Here is an 11,996-nt window from a genome sequence, read left to right as displayed (position 1 = left end):
CCACTGGAGCTAGAGGCATTTCTTCACTCAGACAGCTGCTGGCTGCTGAGGCTGAGAAGCCCCAAGGTTGACAAGTAAAAAGGCACAGTTCCGATGTTACCAAACCACACGGCAGGCCATTAACTTAAGTCCGTTGGAAGTTCCAAGGTCAGCAGAGCATAGCAGACTGCTGAGCAATGACAAAGCTACATGCAGGATCCAAGCATGCCATAGGCTAGAGACCATTACCAAAGCTTCTCCTTAAATACAGGAAGCAGACCATATTCCCAAATGCTACTCAGCTGCTTGTGGTAGATCCCAGCATGGAGCTGATTGCCAGTCTGATCATGGGGAATAATTACCACCAGCTGCCCAACCACTCAACCAGGCCCAGCCAAGTTGACACATAAATATAATTACCACAGTGATCTACTTCTAAAAATAACTGACCAATGAAAACCTTATGGACAGCAGTGGGACACCATGATACAGTGCCAGAAGATAAGCTCCTCCGGTTGGAGGATACTCACAATACAACTGAGTAAAAGCTACCTCCTCAAAGTAGAGTTGACCTTAATGACATTCATGGAGTAAAGTTCTAAAGACCTTCATCTGCTGATGTGTCATGACTTAAAATGAGAAGAAACCGCTGCAAATATCCATTAATACTTGGCATGTGGAATATACGAAGTATGAATCTAGGAAAATTGGAAGTTGTCAAAAATGAAATGGAACACATAAAGATCAATATCGTAGACATTAGTGACATGAAATGGACTGGTATTGGCCATTCTGAATCAGACAATCATATGGTCCCCTGTGCCAGGAATGACAAATTGAAGAGGAATGGTGCTACATTCATTATCAAAAAGAACATTTCAAGATTATCCTGAAGTACAATGCTCTCAGTGATAGGATAATATGCCTACTAGGAACACCAATTAATATGGCTATTACTCAAATTTACACACCAACCACTAATGCCAAAGATGAAGAAATTGAATACTTTTACCAATTTCTGTGGTCTAAATTGATCAAACATGCACTCAAGATATAGCAATAATTATTGGTGATTTGAATGTGAAAATTAGAAACAAAGAAGGATTGGTAGTTGGAAAATATGGCCTTGGAGATAGAAACACCACCAAAAATCACATGAAGGAATTCTGCAAGATGAACAACTTACTCACTGCAAATACCTTTTTCAATAACATAATCAGTGACTATACATGTGGACCTCAGTGGATGTAATATACAGGAATCAAATCAACTGTATCTGTGGAAAGAGATAATGGAGAAGCTCAATATCATCAGTCAGAACAAAGCCAGGGGCTGACTGCAGAACAGACCATCAACTGCTCATATGAAAGTTCAAGCTGAAGCTATAGAAAATTAACACAAGTCCATGATAGCCAAAGTACAACTTTGAGTATATCCCATCTGAATTTAGAGACCATCTCAAGAAAAGATTTGACACACTGAACACTTGTTACCAAAGAGGAGACAAGTTATGGGATGACATCAAGGACATCAAAGAGGAAGAAATCAAAAAGGTCATTAAAAAGACAAGAGAGGTGCACTGAATTGCTTGGTATGGCCCTTCTAGCCATAGTCTTTGTAACTCCTACCAAATGACTGAGTAGGAATATGCAAATATGGTGCTTGTGACCCACCAAGAGGACTGGATAGCTTGCTAATGATATAAATAAAGAGCATGGCACTCTTGTGGGGGTGGGCCCATGCAAATAATAAGGTGTATGGAATCCTAACATGGAGTTTGGTCACTTTTGCCACCCCCAAAGGCTTAAAATGAGCCATCCCCAAGGTGGTACCTGACCACCATCAAGTAGAAGATATGGGAACATAGGGCTCCATTGGACTTGGTGGAGGAGGGAGAGATTCCCTGCTCTGAGAACCTCCTAGGAGACAGCAAGAGATGACAATAAGCAGAGGCAGGAAAAGAAACAGTGGCAGCAGAGGCAAAACCAAGACACTGGCACCAGATAGCACAGTGGACTTCCTAACCCACAGAGCAAGAAAGGTAAGCACCTTCAGAGAGTAAACTTACTGATAACATGGGGTTTCTCCAGGGACTTGGTGGAGCTAGTCTGCCAACCCACGGATCTACAGCCGAGTGCCTTTGGGCTTAGGCTTGCTGGAAGAGTGAGGTACCACGGCTCACTATCAGTAGAGCTAAAGAGCTTTGTAACACTTGCCTGAACAAGGCATATGCCAGGCTGAGGGGCCAAGTGCCTGAGAGTTATCTACCTGTGGGCACAGCAGAGAAGAGGCTGTCCTGATCAAAGAACTATATCCTGAGCATTTCTGAAACTGAATCGTAACCTGTCATTTCCCTAATTGTTCCCAAATGCTGGTAGCAATTTGACCAAGCAATACAGAAGACAGGTACAAGGCCTAACAACTGGAAGAGATCCATATTTATGCCCATTCCAAAGAAGTTGATTCAACAGAATGCAGAAACTATCAAACAATATAATTAATATCATATGCTGAAGATAATTCAAAAACGGCTGCAGCAATCCATCAGCAGGGAACTGCAAGAAATTCGAGTTGGATTTATTTAGAAGACAGCATGGAACAAGGGAAATCATTGCTGATATCAGATGGATCTTGGTTGAAAGCAGAGAACACCATAAAGATGCTTACCTGTGTTTTATTAATTATGCAAAGGCATTCAACCATGTGGATCATGTTGTTGTTGTTGTTATGTGCTGTCGAGTTGGACCTGAGTCATAGCAACCCCTCCTTGGATTTCTGAGGCAGTATCACTACGGAAGTAGATTGCCCCATCTTCCTTCCTAGGAGTGGCTGGTGGGTTTGAACCGCCAGCCTTCTGGTTAGCAGTCAAGTGCTTTAGCCGAGGGATCAATTCCTAGAAAAGAATATCATGCTTGTAAAGTAGAGGGTCAGTGAAAAAGAGGAAGACCCTCAATGAGATGTACTGACACAGTGACTACAACAGTGGGCTCACACATAGCAATGATTGTGAAGATGGCACGGACTGGATAGTGTTTAATTCTATTGTACGCAGGGTCACTATGAGTCAGAACCAAGCAGGTGCCACCTAACAACAAAAAAAAACCTTTGCTAACAATAAGGAAAATCCAGAAAAATGCCTGACCCTAAAGTTATGTTGCATAAGCTTTTGGGTCACCTGAAGTGATTTTCTTAAAGTAGATTTTCTTTGCTTATTATGTTCTGAATGGATTTATTTTCCCCAAACATATATATCAGCTACATAAAGAAGAATGAGTCAATGGTGTACTAGTAGTTAAAGAAAAACCTAGGAATAAAAATTAGTTATTGATAATTCACAAAATGGGATAATCCCTAAGAGACTTGGTGGAATTGACTCTCTTCTTTCCAGATAGTTTTCACATTACTGCCAAAACAACGGCTGTCAGAGAACTGACTTCAGGTACAGAAGCTCAAATTAACCTAACTCAATTAACTCCAAGACTTTCACCAAACCTCCATCTTCTCCTAAGCACTGACTATAAACCCAGCTCACTCAGAAAGAGCACACTGGGTGACAAACAATATATATAAAACTGCTAACCTCAGCCCTCAAAAGCTTATCATCAGTTCACCAAATGACTTCACTCTGTCCTTCTAAATTACCCTTCTTGAATCTAGCCCTGGCCTTCATCATGGGATCTCAAATTTTTTGCTCATCTACAAGTAGCACAATTAGATTTCTCAGTAACGGCTAAAAATGGAAATGTCCTTATCCCACTTCATCAAAAATACAAACAAGCAAACCACAAAAGTTGTAAATTAAAAATTCAACAGACAAAGCTTTTATTTATTCTTTCATTCATTGAATAAATTTTAATTGAACACTGTGTACAGGCATATTGCTAGGTGCTGGGGACTCTCACCAGGAGGAAGGTAGACACAGTACATCTTTTGGAGCTAATGATTAAGCATCTGTACATAACTACAATCTGGACTTCCTTCCAAAGAGCATAAGGTCCCTAAAGGAAAGGCCTCAATGCTCCAATTTAAAACAATTCCAATCCTGTTAGCTCTATGACACAAACCTTCAAGGATGGATTTGAGAGAGATGACTGTTATAATAACAAAGTTATTAAATAACTAGATCCTGATAGAACAATTCAAGAGGGTAGAATAGAGGAAATGTTTTCAGTCCAACTCAGTGTTCTTGGACTATAAAATTGCTCTTTAATAAAATGAAAAATTAAGCATGTAAAAAAAAGCAGCAGCAGCAGCACCTTCCAAGGGACCCACTTCCTAACGTCTGCAGAAAGTGGCATCTCTGGGATCTTTGTTGCTACAGATGTCACCAGAAAAAAAGATGAAGTCTTAGTCTGCTTTTGCAGGCAAATACACAAGTAACCTTCTGCAACAAATGAAAAAAAATCAAAGCTAGAAATAAAAGCCAAATGACAGCATGTTAGAAACCTTCAGAAAGGGACTTTCAGAGTAAGTTCAGTCCAACTCTCAGTATATCTGAACACAATAAACTGATATATAGCCTACATTGTCAATTTTATAGCAAGAATAGACAGCATTGATGCCAATTACTTTTTGTCCTAGTCAAGACAGCCTGTCACCCTTCTACAGAACAGTTATCTATAGGTGCATAATACTTAAAAGCTAAATTCTTTCTCCAAATCAGCACAGAAAAAGTGCTACTCACAGCAATTTGACTTCATTTCATTAAATTAGATTAATTTTTAACTGTGTTATTCTAACAATTATGCCAACTACTATGTAATTAATATTCCAACTGACTTTACAAAAATTACAAAATCCCCTAAAGAAAATAATTAGTCATTATGCATGAATGAGACTTTTCTATGGCCAACAGCACATAAAACAGAAAGTTCATCACATAATGGGTAGTATCAAAGCCCTTCCCACAGTTCCTTCAATTCTTAGCCAATAGCACATAAAGCTGACACTGGCAACTTACCCCAAACTTCACTTAATATATGAATGCACTTATTAGTTTTTACTCTTTGAGGTTAAAATGATGAAGGATGAAAGCATCAGCAATTAAAAAGCTCTTTTCACTTGTAGGAGAGGCAACTTAAACACATATAACTGTTTGCTTCTTTCATTTCCCCAGCTGGAAATGAGAATACTGGCTTATTTCTCAGGGCTATTTTTGGGTTTATAAATAAATGTACATAAGGCACCCTTACCCTTGTTTTCCTCTTCCACTCCTACTTTTCTTCCTGGATTTTATGTATTTTTTATAATCCAACTTAATGGCTGTCTAACCTCTGGAATTCCAGTAGCATAGTGGTTAAAGAATTCAGTTGCTAACCAAAAGGTCAGTGGTTCAAATCCTCCAGCCACTCTCTAGGAGAAAGATGAGGCAGGGGGCTTCCATAAAGATATGCAGCCTTGGTAACTCTATGGTACTCTATCCCATAGGGTCACTATGCATTGGAATCAACTTCATGGCAGGGGATTTGATTTGGTTTTGGTCTAACACTAGAATGCAGAACTGAGAGGAATTTAAGCCCACATACGGCCTCAGCAGGAGAGTGTCACAGTTGATTAGTGATGTCTGCCCTGGACAAGGGCAACGGTTTGTGGACCCATGTACCATGTATATATTTGACATCTCCATACTTCAATAAACCACCAAAAATTAGTAAAATACATGAAGATTCATGCATAAAATGTAACATATGAATTATTTCTCATGTTCAGATTAAAGGTAAAAAAAAGTTTTCTAAAATCTACAACTCTAAGCCAAATTGAATTAAGCCATCAAGTGCTGGAGAAAATAATACTGAAGTAAGTTTGAAAATCCAAATTTTAGACTAGCTGAGGAGTCTTGAACAGGTCAGTTCACAGTCCTCAGTTTGCCTGGCTCTAAAATAAGAGGCTACACTACAAGCTGTCTTTAACCATTCTCTTTCACCGTGTTACTCAATGGTATAAGTAGCCCAAAAGCCCCTCTCTGCTGGTAGGACGAGGGAGCTGATGAAAGAATACTTTACATGTGCTTAACTTCACCAGGCCAAAGACATGCCTATAATCCCTAGACTCCCCTCACACAGCTCATTTGGGATTTATCATCCAGGATAAATTTCTATCCATATTTTTAATCTGTAGCATCTCTAAGGGCAAAGACGTTCCACACACATAATATTTCTTTTCCTTACAACCTCTTTACCACCATGAAGCTGATGTGGGGTCAAAATTAATAATCCATAATTTGAAAACAATTAAAACCACCTTCACCCAAAAGGAAAGTGTCATCATTCCAATTTAAACAGTCACTCATCCAGGGATGGGAGTGGAGAGGAGGGAAAACTGCTAGATCGGTTGGGGGAAAAAAAAGATATATATATATATATATACACACACACACACACACATACACACACATATACATATATACCAAAGATTATTAGTGGTTACCAGCCACTCCTCAGAAGGACAATTGGGCAATCTACTTCCGTAGTGATACCGCCTTGGAAACCTAAGGAGGGGCTGCTATGAGTCGGGTCTGACTGGACAGCAAATAACAACAACAGCAACAATGAGGCGGGTGGGGGGGCCTTTAGTTTGCAGAGCATTAAGTTTATGCTAATAGTGGTGGAGTATTTTGGAAAAGGAGAGCAATAATGGTGGCACGTGAAAAATGTCAATGTCCCTGAGCTGTAAATGTGCAAGTTATTGTGTTGGTGAATGTCTTAGTGTGTATGTTTTCACCACAATAAAAGTAAACTTGAAAAAACAAAATAAATGGTCACTCATAGTTTCAAAATGAACCTAAATCTTCCCACTACTAAAAAGTCTTTGTCACCCTAGACTCTTTCAAGAACAACCTTACCCACATAATGTATCGACACAACTTTCTTGTCCAAAAACCAAAAAGCGAAACTTTCTACAAGAAGTACAACCAGAAATAAGTTACACCACTCACTTACGGATCAGATCCCACCCGATAACCTAGCAAAATCAAGTTAAAACGACCAAGCATGTCCCTAAGAAAACAAGGAAGTTCAATTCAAACAGGACAACCTGGGAGAGCAATGTTGTCTGTGTATGTCTGGGACAGTCCCACATCTAGCATCAGCACTTACAACAGAAATCTATAATGTTTTTGTCTACCCTGCATCCCCTTCCTTTGGGACCTTCCTGTCTCCAAAGCAGAGAAGCCCCACTTTCCCATGCCTCAGATGATCAGAGCTGGCCAGTGAGAGAATCCCGTCCCCTGGATTCAGTGCACCATCTCAGGGCCAGCTACCTAGCAGGATCCTTTTTTAGGGCCTAATGTGGACACTAGGAACTCTGGTAGCATAGTGTCTAAGGCACTTGACTGCTAACCAGAGGCTGGTGGTTCAAACCCACCAGCCACTCCTCGGAAGGAAGATGGGGCAATCTACTTCCATAGTGATACTGCCTCAGAAACCCGAGGAGGGGTCGCTATGAGTTGGGGCCGACTCAACGGCACATAACAACAACAACAACTGTATGCATATGAACTTCAAGTTCTTTCTCTAGTGCTCCACAGTAAATCACCTTCTCCCTAAACTCAGACTGAGCTTCAAGGAGTTCCATTCCAAACCAAAGAAAACTAAAATACTCCCCAGAAAAATTCAAAGAAGAAATTGTGCACACCAGGAAAACTGGCAAGGCTCATCTATCATCCACGATCTATAGGGCAAAGGACTACTGAAAGGAGGGAAAAGACAATGTATAGCTGGGGAGGGCAAAGCAGTTCACACCAATAATTGTAAAAATAAGTATCTCCAGGGAGATAGTACAGTAAAATGAGAAAAGCTTCCAAAATCCCTCGAGTCTTATATTCTGGCTCCCCATCAACAGGAAAAGAAAACACACACACATAACAACAACCCACAGCACCCAAACAAAAGGAACTTGTCAGTAAATAAACTGTTCCCAGGCTTATGAGCCTAATTGTTCCTTTTATTTTTAGACTATAGTTTAGTTTTCCTTTTATAGCTGTCCTAGGTTCTATCCCACAGACCTGCTTGCTAAATGAAACATGAATGTCAAATTCTATGAGTATGTTAAGAATCTCCCTCAGAGGGCCTCTAAAGTAATTAGGTAGTAATTAAAGAGTAATCTAACAAGCAACATTCTAGAGATGTTCTTCTATAAACAACAGGGGGAAAGGTAGGATACACAACATTAACAACAGGAGTAGCTAAACATTTAGGCCACCAGTCCTTAAGAGAGTCATCTGAGAATCTGATAAAAGCTATAAACCCTCCCCCAGAAAAAAAAAAATGCACATATCACAACATTTTGCATATAATTTCAAGGGATTAATAAAAGCTGTTCCCCATACCCAATCCCCAGGTTAAAAACTCTTGACTCAGAATTTTACAAAATTTTAATTACCTATGCATCATTATTAATCCTCAAAGACTTCAAAAGACCACAAAATAGCTAACAGGGAAATTCTAAAACTTCGAACTCTATAATCCTATGCTGAGTGAAAAAATAAAGAAAAACAACTTACCTTCGCATTCTACGATTTAGGATATGAGAACACTTGGTTTTTCTTATATTAGCCTCCTTTATAACATGCCTCCCTTACCTTGTTTGACCATTTATATGCTTGAAGGAGTTGACTATAGAGAGGAGTTTTGTCCTGCACAGGATCCAAGCTTAAGAGTCCGCTGTTATGGAGAGGATGGTTCTCAGATGGCTTGCCTACCAAGTTGCTCAGCCGCTCCAGCTCACTGAAAAGTAAACAGACACAGCAAATAAGCCTGAGTCCACTTAAACTCCAAAGTAAAGCCAACCACCATTGTCAAAGACTCTCTTCAAGCTGCCCATCAGAATCTGTTAAAAATTGCACCTAAAGCACAATAAAAAAAATAATAATAAAAATCATAATTCCAACTGTTCACTAGACGTTCTAATTTTTTTCATTACCTGAAATAATAATAAACCTCTTGTTTTCTGCTAAAAAAAAAAAAAAAAAAGTCCATTAAAAAGAAATACTTTTTGAGAAGTTAAATAGATCAGGCTAATCAAGAAAAATCCTAACTGGGAGCTTATCTTAATTTAAAACAGAGCTTCCTGGTGTCATTCCAAAGTAAAAGAAAGTTAAGAGCACTAGAATCAATAATTGTTGTTATTGTTATGTGCCATCAAGTCAGACCTGACTCACAGCGACCCCTCCTTGGGTTTCCAAGGCAGTATCACTATGGAAGTAGATTGCCCAACCTTCCTTCCGAGGAGTGGCTGGTGGGTTTGAACTGCCAGCCTTCTGGTTAGCAGTCAAGTGCCTTATGCTACCAGAGCTCCTAGAATCAAAAATATGGCTCATAAAAATCAGGATTTAACAACTTCAATTATTCTCTTCAGGGGCAAGGGGACTTTCTGGAATTTTGAAATGTAGCACAACATTGCTTCTCACTAATGGGTTTCAGACCCCTGTGCAGATCATTACATTTGGCAGAACAGCAAGTACCTGAATAAAATGATTATTTATCATTTACGTAGGGCTACATTTGTACACAATGCTTCACAGATGGTAAAACTTAACAAAACAAAGAAGAGATAAAATAAACAAATGGAATGGGAAGACACCACGGAAGGGGTTGTGTCAAACAAACACACTTCAGTCTAGCAGGAAAACTCTAGTGAAGGTTGGAAATGGGAGCCAACAACAAACACACATTCCAGGAGCACATTCTGAGGGCCAGCCCACAAATGCCACTAAGAAAAGTCTCCCTGAGAACAGCCTCTCATGCCACATTCATTTTGGAATCTTCAGCCACCTTCTTGTTGGTGCTACTGCACAAAGACTTAAGAAGGCAAAGGGGGCCTTCTTAAATTTTCTAAGACAATGAAGTGGTCTAGTACTCTGAACATTACAAAGGGAAGAAAATCAGAGGGAAAGTGGAAATGGAAGAGATGCAAGAGCAACCAGTGCATTTCTTCAAGCAGGCAAAGTATTAACTGGCACCATGCCATAGAACAGCAAGGAGATGTGGGAGTTGAAGGGGGATGTGTGTGATTTCCTGGCTTTCCCTAAAAAAGAATGGCAACTACTCAGGGGGAAAAGCAAAAAGAGGCACTCGTCATTTGGCCACAACCACCTCCTCCTCAATCATACTTCTTTCTTCCACCTGGTTACTAAGGAAATCAAGTTGAGAGGAAAAAAAAATTCAACCATTCCAGAAATCATTGGATGACTAGCTCACCAAACGCCTTCCCCTGCTAAGGTCCGTTCTGATAAGTAAAAGGAAAAAGTCCTGAAATTCTAACCTTCCTGGGAAGGACTGACTCCCTTAAGTTCAGGATCTACCCAGTTATAGAGGGTGTACTATGTGCTGGCACTTTACAAACATCCTCTCATTCAACCCTTACAACACTTACAAAGCAGAAGAAGGTGAGCTGTAAGAAAGAGAAGGAAACGTACAATCCTTAACCCTAAAGAACCACAAATTCGTATTTGGCGGGCAGGGGGCTGGGGTAGGGACGCTTAAGCATAGTGATTAAGCTGGTTAAGAAGCCTAAGGTTAACTAAAAGAATTGATCAGGAACAGTTAGGAGTGAGAATACTGATCTGGTATTTGGGAGAGGATAAGGGAAGATAGGGATCGGGCAGTGCTTCGTTCTGCTGTGCATGGGGTCGCTATGAGTCGGAAACGACTCGACGGCACTTAACAACAACAACAACAGGGGAAGATAAATCAAGACCTGTTTTGTCGTTTGGGGAGGGTAGGGGATAGAAGTAATGAACTCCAGGTGTAGGGGAGAGGAATAGGGGCTCCGATCCGATGCACTTAAGTGAGCAACCTGGAGCCACCTTGATCCTATTTTTGTTTGGTCCTATCAGTACTGTTTAATCAGACATGGTGGGGCACAGAGGATCTACAGGTGAAAAATGTGCCAAACTAAATGAGAAGTGGAAGTTCACAGGAACAGCATGCCTTCTCGTGAAGAATGGGGCGACCACAGGGGGGATCCTGGTGGCCGAGACAGCCAAAGCTAGGAGGCCAAGACAAGGCGACGAGAAAGCGGGGGTGGGGGACGAGGTGTCCCTGAGGGGCAGACAGAGGCTTAAAGAGGGCAGAGAGATAACGTGGAACAAGGGAATGCCAAAATAGCCCTTAGCTGGGAAGACGCGCGGGGTCGGAACAGAGCTGGTTCCCCACTCCGGCCCCCTCAGCCGGTACCTACTTCAGGTCCCGGTTGACGGAATGCAAGTTGTCCTGGAAGTGCGCAATGAAAGCCTTCTCCCGGCCCTCCAGTGTCTCCTTGTTTCTCATGCCATCTTTCAGGCAGTCGAACACCCTACTAACGCTGGAGCGCAGCGCCTGGATAGCGCTAATAGCCTGGGCAAAAGCCTCCAGGTTCACTCCGACGTTTAACACGTCCGCCATAATACCGCCGCCACAGCGGGCTCTCCAGAGTCGGCTTTCCTAGCAAACAGCCGCACTCACTGATGACGTAATCCTTGATGATCTCTGGGAAATGTAGTTCGTGTGGGGTGGGTCTGCCCACGTGGTTTGTGGGGCACAATACGAAAGAAAGTTTTCATTTGGACTAAACTAATTCCAGGGCAAGACAGTGAAAATCTCCACTTGGAGAAGTCAGGTTTTACTTTCGTTTTCCTTAGTGGTAGCAAGGAGATACAGAAAGTTCATGCATTTCTTCCAACTTGCACTCTAGGAGTCATATGGAAAAGAATTGCTCAGCCTGGTTAAGTGTCCTGGGAGCTCTGGAGGCTTAGTGCCTAAGGCACTTGACTGGTAACCAGAAGGTTGGCAGTTCAAACCCACCAGCCACTCCTCAGAGGGAAGATTGGTCAATCTACTTCCATGGCGATACTGCTTCAGAAACCTAAGGAGGGGTTGCTATGAGTTGGAGACAACTCCACAGCAATAACAAGAACAGTAAAGTGTCCATCGATGAATGCAAAAATGCATAATTTGAGTCTAATCATGATACCGGACAAACTCAAATTGAAAGACGTTCAACAAAATAATTGACCTCTGCTTTTTTTTTTTTTTTTTTTT

The 11,996-nt window shown here is 41.1% G+C and overlaps 1 protein-coding gene across 1 annotated transcript in view; it reads right to left on the bottom strand.

Moving 5' to 3' along the window:
* The window catches only part of MED27 (mediator complex subunit 27), a 360,792-nt gene extending 349,432 nt beyond the window's left edge, over positions 1-11,360 (bottom strand). The window contains exons 1-2 of the mRNA XM_007944206.2: positions 11,158-11,360; positions 8,558-8,702 (exon numbers count right to left, since the gene is read on the bottom strand). Of these exons, the coding sequence (XP_007942397.1) occupies positions 8,558-8,702; positions 11,158-11,360 (348 nt within the window). The remainder of the gene's footprint in view (positions 1-8,557; positions 8,703-11,157) is intronic.
* Between the last annotated feature and the right edge of the window lie 636 nt (positions 11,361-11,996).

This window comes from Orycteropus afer, unplaced genomic scaffold (genome assembly GCF_000298275.1).
Source record: "Orycteropus afer afer isolate SDZICR_OR568_19922 unplaced genomic scaffold, OryAfe1.0 scaffold00123, whole genome shotgun sequence".
NCBI lineage: Eukaryota > Metazoa > Chordata > Mammalia > Tubulidentata > Orycteropodidae > Orycteropus > Orycteropus afer.
The sequence above is the reverse complement of the archived record's forward strand: the minus strand, read 5'-3'. Positions and strand labels throughout refer to the sequence as shown.